Source organism: Oratosquilla oratoria, chromosome 12 (assembly GCF_046742065.1).
Source record: "Oratosquilla oratoria isolate Oo_2021 chromosome 12, ASM4674206v1, whole genome shotgun sequence".
Taxonomy (NCBI): Eukaryota; Metazoa; Arthropoda; class Malacostraca; order Stomatopoda; family Squillidae; genus Oratosquilla; species Oratosquilla oratoria.
The window spans coordinates 35,602,673-35,622,628 of NC_134788.1; the positions used below are offsets into that span (position 1 = coordinate 35,602,673).

Sequence of the window (19,956 nt, forward strand, 5' to 3'; positions counted from 1 at the left end):
CAGCATCCTAGTTTGAATTTTTATGTTGGCTTTGTTGCTTCACTTTAGGTACGGTACAAATTCCGTTGCGGCCGTTCATAAACAACACCCTCTTTTGGGAGTTATATTAACTAAACGTCACCTCGATGAGAGACTGTCCTATTTCACCACTGTCATTGTAGGTTCAAAGCTAAAACGAAACAGTCTGTAGTTTGTTTCAGTATTAAATAAAAAATGGTAAAGACGAATTATTTCCTTAAGATATAACATGAAAATTTTCTGTAAAAATCCCGAAATTTTTCTGTATATTTTACTTCCAATAAACTTTTTTTTAGATCATATTTCCTACAAACTATTTAAGCTACAAAGTAATAAGGGACCAACGCACAACATGAGTCATATACCGGTACATGTAGTTCCGACTTTTTCTTAGTTGTGTGCTGATTGATGCCTAAACTGACACTTAATTTAGTGACAAATCAACAGATTTCCCAGCGGTGGCTCTAGCCAATGAAAAATACTTCTCCATGTAACCTCGTTCAAATGATACTAAGTAATTAATCGCCGTTATTTCATTGGTTTATTTTTACTAACATTAATGATCGTAGTCTATGCAAATATTTGGGATCCGTAAAACAGCACTGGTACCAACATCATGAACGTTGGCCGTTTTAGCTCACCCGGAATATGCGAGATCAGGGCCGAGATTGACAGTTCTATTGCCAATCTAGCCTACACTAAACACCCTCTTGCGAGAGTTTGTTAAACTAAACGTCACTTCAGTAAAGACACTTATGAACCGAAACATAGTTGCTGCATGGCGATAAAAACTTGTACACGGTGATAAAAACTTGAACACGGTGATAAAAACTTGCAAGATGAATTATTCCCTCAGGATAGTAAATTACAATTTTTCTGTAAAAATCCGAAATTTTTCATGTACATTTTGTATTCAATAAACTTTTCATGGCTCAAATTTCCCACAAAACAATGGACCAACGCAAGCAGGAGTCGCATACATGCAGTTCACGAGCCTTAGCCACCAGTGAATTTTCCTGGCATGCGCGTTATACGTCGGTGCGCGCTATCTGTGTACTGAGAAACGAAGTGCATGGGTGCGCATTTTAAGCCGGAAAATACGGTAAGTAGTCTTTCGTGTGGGACGGTATCAAAAGCTTTTGCAAAGTCTAGATATATTAAATCTATATTGTTTCTTTTGTCATAATTCAAGATAACTGAAGGCGCAGGAAGTATACGAGGAATAATGGAAGAATTTTACTGCCTTAACGTTTCGACCCTTAGGGTCTTGATCACAATAGGCATGTTTAAGGTAGTAAAATTCTTCCATTATTCCTCGTATACTTCTTCAGTTACATTTGTCATAGTTTAAATCAATATACACACACAGACACACACATATATGCGGAAAAACCACCAAGGAAAAAGAAAAACTGATGACCAAGCACTTTCGTCTATTCAGACATCCTCAGGGTACATGTAACCTGAGGATATCTGAATAGACAAAAGCGCTTGGTCATCAGTTTTTCTTTTTCCTTGGTGGTTTTTCCACATATTTAGATTCACGAGTTTATGTGATTTCTCATACACACATATATACAGTATATCAAAGAAAACCACTCAGGAAATAAGACACTATGATCCGAATGTTTTTGTCTATTCAGAAAATGTCTGAATAGACAAAAAGGTTCAGATCATGGTATCTTATTTCCCGAGCAGTTTTCTGCAAAATCTTACATTCACACATTTTAGTGATTTGTGTTGCATATATATATATATATATATATATATATATATATATATATATATATATACTACACATATACACATACACATAAGCAGTAACATGGACCACTCAATGGAAATTAAAATCAGTAATACAGTGACGGAAATGCATCCCACATTTTTTGGTAACGCACTACCTGTCCGGTGGTAATGCACTACCTGTTCAGTGGTAAAGCGCTCAGCTCTGTAAACAACCTCACCAGCCACTACACTACATCTACTCCACCATTTTTCAGATATTCCATGAAAAACACCCAACCAAAGTGTCTTTTCACATTAATAATAATAATAGTCAAACCTCAGTTTTCATGTGCCATATTTTTTCATTTGATTCGGTTCTCGACAACTTTCTCCTGCAAAATTTTGTCACAGTTTTCATACATCTACAAATGTGCAAAAACTGGAACAAAATTTTCTTTGAAAAAAAGTCATCAAAATCCAAATTGTAAGAAAAATAAGGCATGCAAAAACACATCTGAGTTCAGTAAAATCTGATGGCAAAAAAGAAACGGGTTTGGAAGGAGAGGGGGCTATCGTGTTTCATGTCCCTTATGCACTCAACGCCAACCGGCATACGACATCTGCCACATAACACAACTCACAACACATCCCATCATCCATTGCTAGAAGTCTAGTCACTAGATGAAAACTTTTTATACCACAAAGCAGAAAGTGGTAGATATATATATATATATATAGAGAGAGAGAGAGAGAGAGAGAGAGAGAGAGAGAGAGAGAGAGAGAATGCAGTACCATGACGTAGCTGTTGTTGGCGACTCGCAAGGAGCTGTGCATTAGGGTCTGTCAATTTGACAGCCGTCGTCTGCTTGCGGGCGGTGAGGAAGTACGTGGTCATTTCACCTTTGCCCTTCACCTTCACCTTCCCTCGACACTCGAATTCGTACGGGTAGTTGCGCAGCACCTGGTACACATCCTCCGTAACCTGCAGAAGACAGTGAAATGTATAAATGTAGCTTAAAGGGTGGAAGGGGCAGGTTTTATTTGAACAGGTGGACAGATGGAGTAAGGATGGGGAGAAGGAGAACGTGGGAGAAAATGGGGGAGGATACTGAAGAGGAGGAGGAGGAGGATGGATGGAGAGGAGGATGGGGAGGGGGATGAACAGGAGGATGGGGAGGACGAGGATGTGGTTATTTACCACTTCAAGGTGAACAGGTATCGTCCTAAGTGAAGGATTAATGAAAATTCAAATCTCTTCAGGACTTATTTTTGGATTGCTCATCCGCCATGACATAAACTATACGTGATGAATATATTAATGCTTTGTACAGAGTATGCAAAAAATGTTATATATGAATACATTTTACAATATAACAGCTATCCTTGTATGTGACAATATTCATAATATACAATTTTGATTATAATTGACATATACAATGATTTGACCAAGATTACAAATTTAATTATATTACAAAGCTATACGTGTCAAGGGGACACTGGAGCAGAGGCGTATTGACACAAAGAAGACCAGGAGGATGGGGAGGAGGAGGAGGAGGAAGAAGTTCTGCCCCTTAATTTCCCTTAAATTCCTCAAAAGTGACAAAATTTTCATACTGAATGAGAATTCGACAAGAAATTATGGTCTCTCAAACTTTCAAGATATACATTTAATTTGGAAGTGGGTAGACACAACTTCCCCAACGGAGTAGTTAATGAATGGAATAAACTTCCTGCAGAGGCAGTGCATTGTAGTTCAGTTCGAAACTTGAAGATTCGTTTAGACAAACACCTGAGCAAGGTAAGGAGGATGAGAAGGTTTTTGCCATTTCATTAAATCCCCAACACCTAACTGGTAATGACTTTCAAGAAAAGAGACACAACCTTAAAGTTCTCAAAGATATGAACTGGGGGGGGGGGGACCCATCAGGAAGAACAAGAAGCCCTGGCTGGAAGTCAATTCGAACTTTTAAAAATCATTTAGATAAACACCTAAGCAAGATGCTGTACTATCATTTATATTATTTATTTGTTTTGTTACCATTTGTCTGTTTATTATTATTTGTTTGATTCTCATTTATTATTAGTTATATGTCAATCTATTATTATTTACTATTTACATGTTTGTTTATTATTCATCTATACCTATACATTTATTTATGTATTTTATTATTTACATTATTATAGTATTTATTTATTCATTTATTTGTTTATCATTAATGATTTTTTTTTTCACATCCAGCCTAGATATGGACCAAAAGGTCTTTGTAATCCTTTTAAGTCCCTCTGAAGTTATTCCTACAATGAACAAAGCACCAAGGTAAGGTTTCCATTCGTCTCTTGTTTCGTCACCTGTATGTGGTTGGGTAGCCCAGTTGAGTCCATGCGCGAGGCAACGTTGACGGTGTTGCCCCAGATGTCGTACTGCGGCTTCCGGGCACCAATGACTCCAGCCACAACCGGACCAAGGTTCATTCCTGCGTGGGAGCGAAGAATATTTTCTTATTTTCATGAAAGTAACAGTTGCCGACAAGACTGACGGGTTAAACACCATGTGAGGACGGAGCCTTTATTTGTACAACTTTTCACTTATTACAGCTTTTTCAAGTACATGAAAATAAGTGAAACGTCATACAAATAAAAGCTCCGTCCTCACATGGTGTTTGACTCGTCAACATTTTCTTAATTTTATTTTGGGATGGTTTGGACACATGGAAAGAATGAGTGCAGAAAGACTAGTAAAAGAGGTGTGGAAGGCAGAGGTGGAAGGAGTGAACATGAGGGGGCGACCAAGGATGAGATGGATGGATGGGGTGAAAGAGGCACTGGAAAAAAGGAGGTCTGTTGAAGAAGGAAGGGAGAAGACAGGCGTGAGTGGAGAATGGTTGTGCATGGATGATGCTGTGGATGCATGGAAGGAGGAGGGTGGGGGATGGGGGTGAGGGAGTATGAGTTAACCCATTAAATTCCGATGACAAGATTCTTGTCATTTGGTCAAATAAAACAAAAAAATCATAAAACACCAAAATGTTTGATCAAACAGCACCAGAAAAATATGACGTCAGTCCTCGCACAAAGCGAGGAGGACTGACGTCATGTTCTTCTGGTGCTGTTTGATCAAACATTTTGGTGTTTTATGATTTTTTTGTTTTATTTGACCAAATGACAAGAATCTTGTCATCGAAGTTTAATGGGTTAATGATATTTTGACACAGCCTGAAGGGATTTCTCCCAGTCTTCTCTTTTTCTATATGAGAGGGGCAGAGGGGGGGGGGGTCGCTGATTTAATGAAGCAGCCTTGCTGTGGATGTGCTGTGTCTTGCGACACTGGACAGGATGCAGGGATGACTCGTCACCCAGGAGGTGCCAAGATAAGAGGGAGGGAGGAGGATGGACGGGAGTGGAGTATGTTTGGGTGAAATGGGTGGGAGTGGATTTATACCTTTGACTTTGGCTACCTCCCTTGTAAGGGGTCTTTGGTATTTTTGCTGTGTTTTCGGTGTTTTGGAGTGGTTTTTGGGTGATTGCATAGTGATTGCACAGCACTAAACAACAGCACCAAAAACACTGAAAACACCGCAAACGCAGCTAATTAATGTCCGTTAATGAGAGGTCTCACTGAATATGTATGTAGTATGTATTATTATTATTATTATTATTATTATATGTAAATTACCTTTGTTACCACAATAAAATAAAAGGTCTAACAATAATAATTATACAAACAATCTGATATATAATGATATAGTACATACATATACCAAGGCTTTTTTCCCCCCTCACAAGGGAGGTAGCCAAAAAAAACAAAGGCACAAAATCCACTCCCATCCATTCCATCCCCATGTACTCCACTCCAGACTAGAGAAAGAAATTATACAAAACTGTGTCGGAGGTAAGAAAGGTATGAAACTGTGTTAGGGGTAGCTTTCAGTGTAGGTAAAAAATGGCATGAACATTTACAGAAGATTTTTAAAAATAAAACTGAAAATACAGCAATAATATAACATTAAAAGTTTAATTAATAGTTTTACATATTCACATCCTAAGGATGTGATATGATGTAATTTTTTTTTTTTTTTTTTTCAATTCCATTCATTTACAGATACAGGTGAAGTCCCGATTATCTGGGCTCAGATATTCAAAAAACCCAGAAATTCCGTAAAAAATCACTGTTAAATCAATAATCCGTACACTATCCTGCAAAATCTGTATAAATATCCATAAAAAATCACCGCTAAATCAATAATCTGTTATTTATGGTTTCATTTTATCATTTACCTGTACCTGTATTTCCTTATTTAACTTCTTTAATGACTTCTTAATTAATTTCCTGATCTCTAGTACCATTTTTATTAATTTACACTGAATTCCCGAATCATCCATAAAAATCGATTATCCATTCTGGTAAAAGTCCCGAGTATTTCGGATAATCGAGACTCGACCTGTACAGCAAAATTGAGAACACTCACCGACACGTAATGTGAAGTCATTGTAGGAGTTTTCGTTAATGTTGGCCAACTTCTCCCTGAAGGCGAAGGCCAGTTCGGCAAGAGTGCTCATGTAGAATCCACACGACTCCTCCTTGTCCTCCTGAATCCGCATGTCGGGCATGAGCCCCACCGCGGCCATGAAGGTGGAACCCACCGTCTTGATCTTATCGATGCAGCGGAACCGCTCCTCATCCATCAGCTGTGACGCAGCAGAGAAACAAGTCGTCATTCATTCACACTCTCTAACCAAACCCAAGTCTTCTTCACCTTACATACATACATACATATACCAAGGCTTTTTCCCCCTTCCAAGGGAGGTAGCCACAAAGGGAAAGGCATAAAAACACTCCCACCCATTTCATCCCTAAATACACTCCACACCCCTCCCACCCTTCCTCTCATCTGAGCACCTCCTGGATGACGGGTCATCCCTGAACCCTGCCCACCGCCCTGGGTCAGAAGCAGTGTCGCAAGACACAGTACATCCACAGCAAGGCCGCTTCATTTAATCGGCGACCCCCCCTCTCCGTCCCCCTTTGCATATAAGGAGAGGACGGGGAGAAATCCCTTCGGGCTGCGTCAAAATTTACTCACACATACTACCCCACCTCCCACCCCCCCGCCCATTCCTCCTCATGCAGTCACAACATCATCCATATACAACCATTCTCCACTCACCTCTGTCTTCCGTCCTCTCCCTTCCTTCCTTCCTTCCTTCTTCACCTTAGCCACAATAAAACACATTGAACATAAGAATGAAGGAGACCACAAGAGACCATAAGGCCTACACTAGACAGTTCCATCTCCATTACCACCTGTCATTTCTATCAATAAAGTTGTCTAACCATTGCGACCAATAATGAGGACGTGCAAGTGATGGACATCAAGAAGAATTAACAGATCGCATGAAGAATCGTCACCCCAGACTTGGATAGGGTGACGATTCTCCTCGTGGGCCATCCTGGGTTTACGATTCTTCGGTTGTACAAGTCGACGACAATAGGCATGACCCTCATTCGACCTAATCTAACCTAATCTTTATTCTACAGTAGATATTCGGCATACTGGGGTGACAATTCTTCAGGTGGGATCTCATGGGGTAACAATTCTTCAGGTGGGCGTTCTGGGGTGACAATTCTTCGGTTGTACAAGTTGATGACAATAAGCATAACCCTCATTCAACACAACCTAATTTTTATTCCACTGTTGATATTTGGCATACTGGGGTGACAATTCTTCAGGTGGGACGTGGGGTGACGATTCTTCATGTGACCCAAATCATCTCTTTATAGCCCTTCTTCAAAACTCATCAACACCTTCACACCCCCACCACACTCCCTGACTCACTACCCCAAACTCTAGCCCACCGTTTCCGAACCCTGAGGTCGCCAAAATATCTTGTATGCTAAATTAATATCAAGTTTCATACAGCTATGATAAAATTCAATAATGCTAACTTTGTCTTTTATAACCTTAGATTACCTTTCTTATTTATTATACCTGTCCCCTACTTTTTACAGTCAACTAGTCATATATATTAACATGTGTACGATTAGTGGGGTTGTGGTCATGCCATGAGGATAGTATTGGGGTCCCCTGAAACAAAAAGGTCAGGAAATGCTGCTCTAGCCTGACCAATGTACATGTACCCCACAAGTACAAACAAGGTCATCATATTAAGACAACAGGGCAGGACTTGCGGTAATGGATTTAAACTGGACAAATTTAGATTTAAGAAGGAAATAGGCAAGAATTGGTTTACTAATAGGGTGGTCGACGAATGGAATAAACTTAGTAACCATGTAGTAAGTGCTGAAACTATCAGTTGTTTTAAAAAACGATTAGACAACTTTATGGATGGGGATGACAGGTGGTGATGATATGGAGCTTCCTAGTGTAGGCCTTATGGTCTCTTGCAGTCTCCTTCATTCTTATGTTCTTAAGTATGCTTGTAGGTGCAAATTGATGCAAGATAAGAGTTGTGTGGCAGTCTGACCTGACACCCCAATTAGGTCGCACCTGGTCGAGGCATCAGATCGGGCCTGGGCGTGTATACCGCCTGTTTGCGCTTTCAGTCAATTAGTCTGACCTCTGTACTGTATCTCGTCAATAGGCCTTCACGGTCAGTCGTCAGTCCCATGTACGTCAGTCCATAGACCGATGCAAGTATCCACCAGAATGAAGCGCATAAGCCAAACTGAGTGTCATTCTCTCCCTATGCCACCTAGTCCAGTAACATACGCCCGTACGTTACACCAAAATCCTAATAACTCACCTCGTCAAAATCTGCGATGATCTCGTTGAGAAGCCGAAGACACTCAGCACCTTGGTTGTTGACATCGGCCTCCATGTAGAACTCGTGGAAGTTGGGCACTGAAGCGAACATGACTCCGACACGGCTGTAGCTCTGATGGTACAAGTCCTGCAACCCCAAGGAGAGGAAGAACTTTAATTAGAAGTTCTAAAAAACGACTCTTGGTGGGCACCATAGCGAACCTGAATCCGACGCATCTGTAGCTCTGAGGGTACAAGTCGTGTGAACCCAAGAGGAAGACCTTTATGTAGAGGATTTAAAAAATTACTCTTGGTGCCAGAATCACCATAGTCGACAAGTAGGAACACCTTTTCCTTATCAACCTCCTGCCACTCTTTTTTTTTTTTTTTTTTTTCTGGGGCAATGACAAGTACCTGCGAGTAGTGGCCCAACAGGACAGGCATCAGAGAGAACCATTTCCCTCCTCCTGCCACCGCCCATCTTCAAAAATTCTATTAACACTTTTGCCTCCATCTAGAGTGAAACGGTGGTATTCTAAAAAAAAATTCTTTCCTTATGTAAATCTTATATAAATCCTTGAAAGGAAGGGAAAGATTTATATAAGGCAAGAATTTTCTTTTTAAGAATACCACCATAAGATTCTTATGGTGGTAAGGTTAAAAAAAATTATTTCCTTATATAAATCTTAAATCCTTGAAAGGGAAAGATTTATACAGTGAGACCTCTCATTAACGGACTTTGATTAGCTGCGTTTGCGGTGTTTTCGGTGTTTTTGATGCTGTTGTTTAGTGATGTGCAATCACTATGCAATCACCCAAAAACCACTCCAAAACACCGAAAACACAGCGAAAACACCACAAACGCAGCTAATCAACATCCGTTAATGAGAGGTCTCCCTGTATAAGGCAAGAATTCTTTTTTAAGAATACCACCATAAGATTCTTACAATGGTATTGTTAAAAAAAAATTCTTTCCTTATATAAATCTTAAATCCTTGGAAGGGAAAGATTTATACAAGGCAAGATTTTTTTTTTCAAGAATACCACCACAAGATTGTTATGGTGGCATTGTTAAAAAAAAATCTTTCCTGATATAAATCTTTCCCTTCCAAGATTTTATATAAGATTATAAGGAAAGAATTCTCTTTTTAAGAATACCACCATGAGATTCTTACAGTGGTATTGTTAAAAAAAATTATTTCCTTATACATACATACATATACCAAGGCTTTTTCCCCCTTCCAAGGGAGGTAGCCAAAAAGGGAAAGGCATAAAAACACTCCCACCCATTTCATCCCTAAATACCCTCCACACCCCTCCCACCCTTCCTCTCATCTGAGCACCTCCTGGATGACGGGTCATCCCTGCACCTTGCCCACCGCCCTGGGTCAGAAGCAGTGTCGCAAGACACAGCACATCCACAGCAAGGCCGCTTCATTTAATCGGCGACCCCCCCTCTCTGTACCCCTTTGCATATAAGGCGAGGACGGGGAGAAATCCCTTCGGGCTGCGTCAAAATTTACTCACACATACTACCCCACCCCCCACCCCCCCGCCCATTCCTCCTCATGCAGTCACAACATCATCCATATACAACCATTCTCCACTCACCTCTGTCTTCCGTCCTCTCCCTTCCTTCCTCAACAGACATTCCCCTCTTCCCCAAAGCCCCCTTCACCCCATCCATCCACCTCATCCTAGGACGTCCCCTCATGTTCACTCCCTCCACATCTGCCTTCCATACCTCTTTTACTAGTCTTTCTTCACTCATTCTTTCCATGTGTCCAAACCATCCTAATATTCTTTCATCAACCCTATCTCCCAAATCCTTTTTTACCCCTGTTCTCCTCCTCACCTCCTCATTTCTCACTCTATCCAGCCTAGTAACCCCCACCATACTTCTCAGACACCTCATCTCAAATCTTAAATTTTTGGAAGGGAAAGATTTATAGAAGGTAAGATTTTTTAAGAATACCACCACAAGATTCTTATGGTGGCATTGTTAAAAAAATTCTTTCCTGATATAAATCTTTCCCTTCCAAGATTTTATATAGGATTTATATAAGGAAAGAATTTTCTTTTTAAGAATACCACCATAAGATTCTTACGGTGGTATTGTTAAATTTTTTTATTTCCTTATATAAATCTTAAATCCTTGCAAGGGAAAGATTTATACAAGCTGTGGATGTGCTGTGTCTTGCGACACTGCTTTTGACCCTGGGCAGTGGACAAGGTGCAGGGATGACTCCAAGAGTTGCTCAGATAAGAGGGAGGGTGGAGGGGTGTGGAGTGTATTCAGGGATGGAATAGGGGAAAATGATTTTATGCCTTTCCCTTTTTGGCTACCTCCCTTGTAAGGGGGAAAAAGCCTTGGTATATGTATGTATGTATGTAAGATTTTTTCTTTTTCTTTTAATACCACCACAAGATTCTTATGGTGGCATTGTTAAAAAAATTCTTTCCTGATATAAATCTTTCTCTTCCAAGAATTTATATAAGATTTATATAAGGAAAGAATTTTCTTTTTAAGAATACCACCATAAGATTCTTATGGTGCTATTGATAAAAAAAAAAAATTCCTTATCTTTCCCTTCAGAGATTTTATATAAGATTTATACAAGGAAACTTTTTTTATTTATTTTTTTTTAAGAATACCACCATAAGATTCTTATGGTACTGTTAAAAAAATTCTTTCCTTATATAAATCGTTCCCTTCAGATATTTTATACAAGATTTATATATAGATTTTTTTTTTTTTTTTTAAGAATACCACCTTAAGATTCTTACAGTGGTATTGTTAAAAAAAAATCCTTATATAAATCTTTCCCTTCCAAGCTTTTATATAAGGAAAGATTTTTTTTTTTTTTTTTTTAAGAATGCCACCATTAGGCCCTGAGAGATGGACAGTCTCTGGATTTGAACCCAGATCGTTCCGTCAATTTTAGCCGTATTTGCTCTGCCTTTTCAATGACAACCAGCGACTGCTCCCTTCCCTATCAGGTGACAGAAACATGAATACAGGAATACCTCACTATACAACCGAGTTGTGTTCCCTGCTGACCAATTGCAGTGCAAAAATTTGTACATCAAGGTGGGTTTTATGTGTACGTAAATAATAGGGGGGGTTGTTGTGTTCATGGACCCTGTCAATCAACCCTCTTCCCCCTCAATTATTTTTGCCTCCTCATGGGGGCTTTGACATGTTTGCACCCAACATTTGTTTTAACCTACTTTATAGCACTCGGTTGTATAGTGAGGTATTCCTGTACCCCATTCAAAACAGATATAAAAGTAATATTGCTACGATTATCAACCAAATATGATAGACTATAGATACTAAATGACTCCTCATACAGGTTGAATTACAATTAACAAAGGCCTTTTATATATATTACTCCCATCTATCTCTCTTTTCCACTCCCAAAATAGGTTTACGTCCTGGGGCCCAAACGTCTGCTCAAGTGGCGGTCAGCAAGTGTAGGATTAAGAGACCTATGTGTACTGTCCTACACATGAACGGTTACCCAAATAATTCCGACCGTCGTCCCCAGACCCGAACTGAGGCCCACGAGAATGTGAAGCCGTCGCTTTACCACGTAGCACGTGAGCCTCGGCTCGAATTGTAGACGATGGTCAGAATTATTTGATTGACTACACCATAACTGGTGATTCCATTCAGGTATAAACGGTCACTTTTATTCGATTTCCTATCTTACCTCAGGCAATTTTAGCCAGTTCAGAAGAAACCCTTTTCTAACTCCGACTTTGTCACGGTATCCACCCAAACAACTGCAACCCACCAACGAGAAGTAAACGTAAACATAAATTATTTTTCAAAATACGGATCTACATTTCTCAAGTCTGCTGGAACGTTGCGATGGTCTATGTATAATTTCCCGCTTATAATATTAGTGCCCAGTGGGTGTTAGCCTTTGTCATTGTGAATTGAATTATTGTACGGTATTTTTGTACAAAGTACGAAAGAACCGAGGACACTCGCATCTCTGTGCATTTTGCCGCCAAAACGAGGCACAGCATCAGCTGCGAATCAGCCTCCGAGGTGTACGCATGATTTTGTCTAACGTAGCGTCTTTATGGAATTGTGACTTAATACACTATTTTTACCACTGTGAAGATACTTACAATTGAGAGGGTGATAGATGGGAAAGGGTAAACAAAGGTGGGCTTTAGAATACATTTATTGTCCTATTAACGTTTCGGTCTCTATGACCTTCTTCGGAGGACTCTCTACAATACATCATGATCACAAAATTTATACTTGTAGTGGGAGGAACTCGTCAAGCTTTCAGTGTCAGGTTTTTTCCAGAGCGTTAATTACTAAGAGATTAGCTGCTTTTATATGCCTTTTCAAAGCAGCACGTCTCTTAATAATTAACGCTCTGGAAAAAACCTGACGCTTGAAGCTTGACGAGTTCCTCCCACTGCGGGTATAAATTTTGTGATCATGACGTATATTTGCCGCCCTCCTACAACATCCCAGAAAGAGAACCCCGTACTGCACTGCTCAATGTCCTCTTACGCATGGGCCCGTCTCCCCGTCCCCTCCCCAAATCTCCAACTCCAGTTCCTTACCTTGTTGTCTCGGAACTGATTATCAAGGAAGTACGTGGCGACGTGGGCCGGCAGCAAGTTGAAGAGGATGCGGCGGTTGCTCTCCTGCAGGGCGTCCATCTCCTGCTTCTCCTCCCGTGCCTGTGCAGCCGTGGCAACGCAAGTGTCACAGTGGCCCGTTAGTCGTCGAGAGCGGAAAAAAAAGGAGACGGAGAAACGAATATTACATAAGTGATCCTACAATCCTGCTTCTCCTGTGCCTGTGAAGCCGCGGCAACGCAAGCGTTACGGTGGCTCGGTAGTCGTTGAGAGCGGAAAAAATAGGAGAAATGAATATTACGTAAGCGATCCTACAATCTTGTACATCAAGGGAGGGAGGGGAAAGGGAGGGTAGGAGGAATAGGGAAAGGGGAAGAGAGGAAAGGGGAGGGAAGAGAGGGAAAATGAGGGGAGGGGAGGGGAGTGGAAGGCAGGAGGGGAGGGGAGGAAAAAGAAGAGAACGGAAGGGAAGGGAGAACGAAGGGAAGGGATGAGAGGAAGGGATGAGAGGAAGGGAAGGAAAGAGAGGAAAGGAAGGAAAACGAGGAAAAGGGAAGGGAGAAGGAAGGGAAGGGAAGGGAGAAGGAAGGGAAGGGAGGGAATAGGAGGGAAGAGAACAAGAGGGAGGGGAGGGGAGGGGAATGAAGGGAACAAGGTGGGGAAGAGAGGGGGGAAGACGAGAGGAGAAGGGAGAGGAGAGGAGAGGAAGAAAAGCGGAGGAAAGAGGAGACGAGAGGAAGAAGAGTGGAGGTAAGAGGAGAGGAGAGGAGGGAAGAGGAAAGGAAGAGGAAAGGAAAGGAAGAGAGGGGAGGGGAGGGAAGAGGAGGGGAATGAAGGGAACAAGAGGGTGAGGAGGGAACAGGAGGGGAAGAGAGGAGGGAAGACGAGAGGAGAGGAGGGAAGAGGAGAGGAGGGAAGAGGAAAAGAGAGGAGGGAAGAGGAGAGGAGAGGAGGGAAGAGGAGGGAATAGGAGGGAAGAGGGGAAAGAGGAGAAGAGGGAAGAGGAGAGGAGGAGAAGAGGAAAGACGAGAGGAGAGGAGAGGAGGGAAGAGGAGGACACAGAGCAGATTCCCGGCTTTACCCGTCTCCCAAATAAACAAAGAAATAAAGAACAAAATGCAAAGACTCAAGGTTGGAAAAAATAAATAGAATAGAATAGAAAATAATAATAATAATAATAATAATAATAATAATAATAATAATAATAATAATAATAATAATAATAATAATAATAATAATAATAATAATAATAATAATAATAATAATAACAACAACAACAACAACAACAACAATGACAATAATAATAACAATAGTAACAATAACAATAATCATAACTTCCAGGGCAGTGGGCGAGATGCAGGGATGACCCGTCATCCAGGAGGAGCCAAGTAAGAGGGAGGGAAGGAGGGGGTGGATGGGAGTGGAGTATGTGGAGGATGGAATGGGTGGGAGCGGATTTTATGCCTTTGTTTTTTGGCTACCTCCCTTGTAAGGCGGAAAAACCCATTGGTATATGTATGCATAACTATGATAATAATAATACATATATACTAAAGGCTCTTTCCCCCTAACAAGGGAGGTAGCCAAAGTCAAAGGCATAAATCCACTCCCAGCCATTCCATCCTCACGTACTCCAATCCCATCCACTCACCCCTCCCTCCTTCTTTTCTTGGCTCCTCCTGGATGACAGGTCATCCCTGCATCTCGTACTCCCCTGGGTCAGAAGCAATGCAGCAAGGTGCAGCACATCCACTGCAAGGCCGCTTCATTTAATCGGCAACCCCCCACTCTCCGTCCCCTCATGCAGTACAAGAGAAGATGGAGAGTAATCTCTTTGGGCTGCATAAAAAAAATTAATAAATAAATAAAATAAAATAAAATAAAAATAAAAAAATAAATAAATAAATTACTGACCTGACACTGCCAGAGGAAGTCAAGCCTGGCAGTCCATTCCACCTGGCGACCATGGGCAACGACAGCCAGCACAAACATGATCACATAGACGGCACTCAGCACCTCGCCAGGCACCACAGCCCTGCGTTGAGAGAGAAGGATCTCTTCATTAACCACTTCCATGCGGTGACGCCTACGTAGGCGTCATGAGGAGCAAGTGGGTACGCGATGATGCCGACGTCGGCGTCTTGATTATATTTATTGTAGTTGTACCTACGTAACCTCCATTATCTCTAAACTGGCTTCATCATATTTTCTATGGTTATCAAAATTCATGGGTGAAAGAGAACGAACGATTAAGCACTGACTTTATTTTTTATAATGCGATTATTATGACGCAACATCGCACGTCAGCCAGCTAATGCTGCCAGACGTGCGATGTGCCCCAGAGTGAAGAGGTTAAACCAACTGGCAATGGCACTCATCTATCAAAAAATTTGGCAATTACCGTACCCATCAAGTCTTTATGTTTTTTTCGTAAGTCTTGCATAATTTCTATGATTTTCAAGTCTTACAATGTAAGCTGAAAAATCTTACCCTTTTTTCCGCATGTGATGCACGTTTTAATGTTTTAAACAATTTGAAAACCAACACTGATTACGAGAACCTTTGTAAAGAGTACCATTTTTCATTACGTGGTGTTCGTGTTATGTGAAACAAACAGTGAGTGACAAAAAAAATATGGTTTTCTTATGGTTACAGTTTTATACACAAACTTACAGTCTTGAACGCAAAATCTTATGGCAAGACACCACAGTAACTTAATGGAAATGAATTACCCAATTACCATTTTCAGAAACAAATGCATAAATCATCAATCCCCTCCATTAGTGTGTAGGAGTGAAGAAAAAGAAGAAAAAATTATACAATACATCATATTCATATTTATATATATATATATAATGAGTTATGATGGGTAGAATGCCTGGAAGAAGACCCTGAGGGAGACCTCGAATGAGATGGATAGATGGAGTGGAGGCGGAGATGGACAGAAGAGGAATAAATAAAATAACCTGGATGGAAGCAGCACAGGACCGAAGGGTATGGAGAGGATTACCGTTGGCGGACCAGAATCTACACGAGGTTCAAGATCCAACGGAGTGAGTGTGAGCGAGTGATTATATATATACATATATATACATATATATATATATATATATATATATATATATATATACATATATATATCTATATACATATATATATCTATCTATATACATATATATATATATATATATACATCTATATATGTGTATATATATATATATATATATATATATGTATATATATATATATATATATATATATATGTGTATATATATATATATATATATATATATATATATATATATATATGTAAATATATATATGTACATATGTAAAAACAACTACCTCTCAATTCATAAAAAGTAAACCTTGCCTTAAGCTTCACTTACATCAGTGGTTCCCAACCAGTGTGCCGCAGCAATAAAGAGTGCCGTGAGATCAATTGAGGGTGCCGTGAAAATTCAGGGCAAGAATAATTTTCGTATTACTCTGCCATCCATTTTTGTTCATTAAAGCAGCATCAGTGTAAAGATGAGTATTTTCATATTATCCAGGGACAAAATTTTGTTACACTGATGTTGAATCAATAAAATACTGACAATCTAGAATTTAGATTTTCTAATGTAAGGGTGCTGGGGACTTCTGAAAGGCTTGGCAAGGGTGTCTCAAGCCTCAAGTCAGAGAAGGTTGGGAACCACTGACTTACATGCTTTTTTGTGTTATCCTCAGCAATTGTACTTGCTAATTTGAACTAAGTTTTCTTTTCATTATCTGCACTTGATGTATATTGATTCAATGCCAAATAAAATTATCATCATTATTATTATTATTATTATTATCATTATTATTATCTTTATTATTATACCTAATGCTGCCATATCGTAACAAGCCATTTTTATTTTATTTTCCATTCGAGTTTGGTGCCACTCTCCAACGACAACGAAACGTACTTACCCGACGAAAGCATCATAGCAAGCAAAGAGCGGCTGGTGGGTGACAAAGACGAGGAGGCAGTAGACGGTGGCCATGGACACCAGGAGCAGCATTTTGACCAACACCGGCAGGCGGAGGAACACCGCAACCGTCAAGAACCCTAGGACGCATGACAGCGGGATGTACTCCGGCAGGGGGCACCACAAATTACGTACGCCACTTCTAGGTGGTGCCAACGCCACTGCCGATACCTGTGGCTCTACCGACGTCATCGTCGGTGCTGCTGTCGTCACTGCTGCCGCGCTCGACGGAGATGCAGCCGTCGTGCCGTTGGGGGGCACACAGGCCGACTGGGGAAGTTCGCAGGTAAACTGAAAGAAGAACCCGGCGAAGGTAAGAGACAGAAGGGGAGGGCAAGGAGGTAGAAGAGAGACAAGCGGGCAAGTACGGGATGGAGGAGACGTACATACATACATATACCAAAGGCTTTTTCCCCCTTCCAGGGGGGGTAGCCAAAAAAACAAAGGCATAAACCCATTCCCAGCCATGCCATCCCTAATACACTCCACCCCCATCCACCCTCTACCCTCCCTCTTATCTTGGCACCTCCTGGATGACAGGTCATCCCTACATCTTGTCCACAGCCCTGGGTCAGAGGCAGTGTCACTTCATTAAATTTGGCAACCCCCCCCCCCTCTCCATCCCCTCATGCAGAAAGGAGAAGACGGGGAGAAATCCCTTCGGGCTGCGTCTAATTTTTCTCACACATACTACTTCACCCCCCATCCTCCCACCCATTCCACAAGTACAGGATGTTGACGGGGAACAGGAAAAGAGGAAGATAATCGCTCTGAAATGGGAGCACGGAACAGAAAGACACGAACAAAAGACGATTTGGAGGGACAAGAATACGAGATTAATTCCTACAGGAAAATGGCGGTGCTAAAGATATTAACCACTTCAGTATGACGATGCTCACATGTCATGAGATGCGAGTGGGTACACAAGGATGTCAGTATTGGCACATTGATTGTATATTTTTTGAGTCGTACACGAGTTACCCTCGGATTCTGTGAACCAGTTTGATCACATATTCCGTGTTTATTATTAATCCATGTTATCATTACTCTGTGTTTATTATTACTGAAACATAAGAACATAAGAACAAAGGAGACTGCAAGAGACCATAAGGCCTACACTAGGCAGCTCTGTATCCATCACCACCTGTCATCCCCATCCATAAAGTTGTCCAATCGTTTTTTAAAACAACTGATAGTTTCAGCGCTTACTACATGGTTACTAAGTTCAGCTTGCTGGCTGAGCGGGTTAGGGCATCGTCACTTGTGGCGAAGGTCGAGGTGAGGGCAGTTCGAATCCTGCCACCGGTGAAGTTGAACCAAGGGCATGGTTCGTTGAATTCCACGCTACAAAGCCCTCCGTGAGGGGCACTGTCCTAGCCTCCTGATAGAGGGGGTGTGTGACGTTAAACCATATCATCATCATTATTACTCAGAGTAAAAGAGAACGAGTTATACAGCAGTGACTTTATACTTTATGATGTGAGTAGTGTGATGCATCATACATATGGCAGCCAATACTGTGCGCGAGAATTCGAGTCGTACTGAAGTGGTTAAGAAGCAGCAGCAACAGACCGTTTGCAGTGGACTGAGTGTGTCGCCAGAGGGACGACTGAGCCGACGGATGGGAGTAACGGGTGTGAAAGACTTACCGAGTTGACCTGGGCCATGACGTAGACCACAGTGACGGCAACCACGGTCAAGACCAGCCGCAGGACGAAACGTCGAGCTGGATCCCATGGGGTCACACGCAAACTGCACCAGAACAACAGATATGTTAAAAAGGAAGCGTTAAAGAGAGGAAAGAATAATAGAAGTGGGAGAAGAGAGAGAGAGAGAGAGAGAGAGAGAGAGAGAGAGAAAGAGAGAGAGAATGGGGGAGGAAGGGGGAGAGAAAGAGATAAGGAGAGAGAGACACAGGAGAGGGAGAGGGGGGGGAGAGAGAGAGAGAGAGAGAGAGAGAGAGAGAGAGAGAGAGAGAGAGAGAGAGAGAGAGAGAGAGAGAGAGAGAGAGAGAGAGAGGGGGGGGGGGGAGAAGAGAAAATGAGAGAGAGAAAAGAGAGAGAGAGAGCACATAATTATGTATGGTATGTAAATTCAGACCGATTCCACCGAGTCTGCATGACTAAAATGACTTACCGGGATGCAAGGAGGACAATCAGCATGACGGCAATGGTGACAAAGGCTGCAAGGAAGAGGAACAGGAAGAGAAGCGTGCGCGGGAGAACGAGCGCTTGAACACCCGCCAGCAGGAGCAGCAGGAACAGCGAACAAAGCAGAGATGTCCCAAAGCCGGCATCGGTTTCCTCGTGGTACTGCAAGAAAATTAATTCATTTTTCTTTTGTTTCTTTTAAACAGAAGACAAAGTTGCAAGAAAATTCAATCGTTTTTCTTTCATTTCTTTCAAACATAAGATGAAGTTCATTTTTCTCATTTTTTTCTGGATGTCGCCGGGCAATTCCGACAGCAACGTCCACCGTTTACAAATTAAAAACATGTCCAGCCCGACATCCCCAATCAAAAGTCAGAGAGAGATTAAATGAAATTATATATACATACCATAACAAACACCACAGTCGGACGAAAGAAAGAGTTCAGTAAGCAGAAACTATATATTTCAACTGCTAACTGAAACCCTCTTCAGTTAGCAACATAGTTTTGCTTACTCAACTCTTTCTTTCATCAGACTGTGGTGTTAGTTGTGATTTACAAATGTGTTACTACATTTCTCACCAGTGATATATACATACAACCAAAGAATTTTTCCCCCTTACAAGGGAGGTAGCCAAAAATACAAGGGCATAGAAACCACTCCCACCCATTCCATCGC

General features: G+C 41.3%; 1 protein-coding gene across 6 annotated transcripts in view; it reads right to left on the bottom strand.

Annotated features, from left to right (window-relative positions):
* Positions 1 to 19,956, bottom strand: part of LOC143031388 (uncharacterized) — a 155,811-nt gene that overhangs the window by 46,094 nt on the left and 89,761 nt on the right. For all 6 annotated transcript variants that reach the window (XM_076195136.1, XM_076195137.1, XM_076195138.1 and 3 more), the window contains 9 exons: positions 19,265 to 19,440; positions 18,778 to 18,880; positions 17,070 to 17,419; positions 15,030 to 15,150; positions 13,098 to 13,217; positions 8,506 to 8,652; positions 6,210 to 6,429; positions 4,093 to 4,217; positions 2,536 to 2,725 (listed from right to left, as the gene is read on the bottom strand). In XM_076195136.1, coding sequence (XP_076051251.1) covers positions 2,536 to 2,725; positions 4,093 to 4,217; positions 6,210 to 6,429; positions 8,506 to 8,652; positions 13,098 to 13,217; positions 15,030 to 15,150; positions 17,070 to 17,419; positions 18,778 to 18,880; positions 19,265 to 19,440 — 1,552 coding nt within the window. The remainder of the gene's footprint in view (positions 1 to 2,535; positions 2,726 to 4,092; positions 4,218 to 6,209; positions 6,430 to 8,505; positions 8,653 to 13,097; positions 13,218 to 15,029; positions 15,151 to 17,069; positions 17,420 to 18,777; positions 18,881 to 19,264; positions 19,441 to 19,956) is intronic.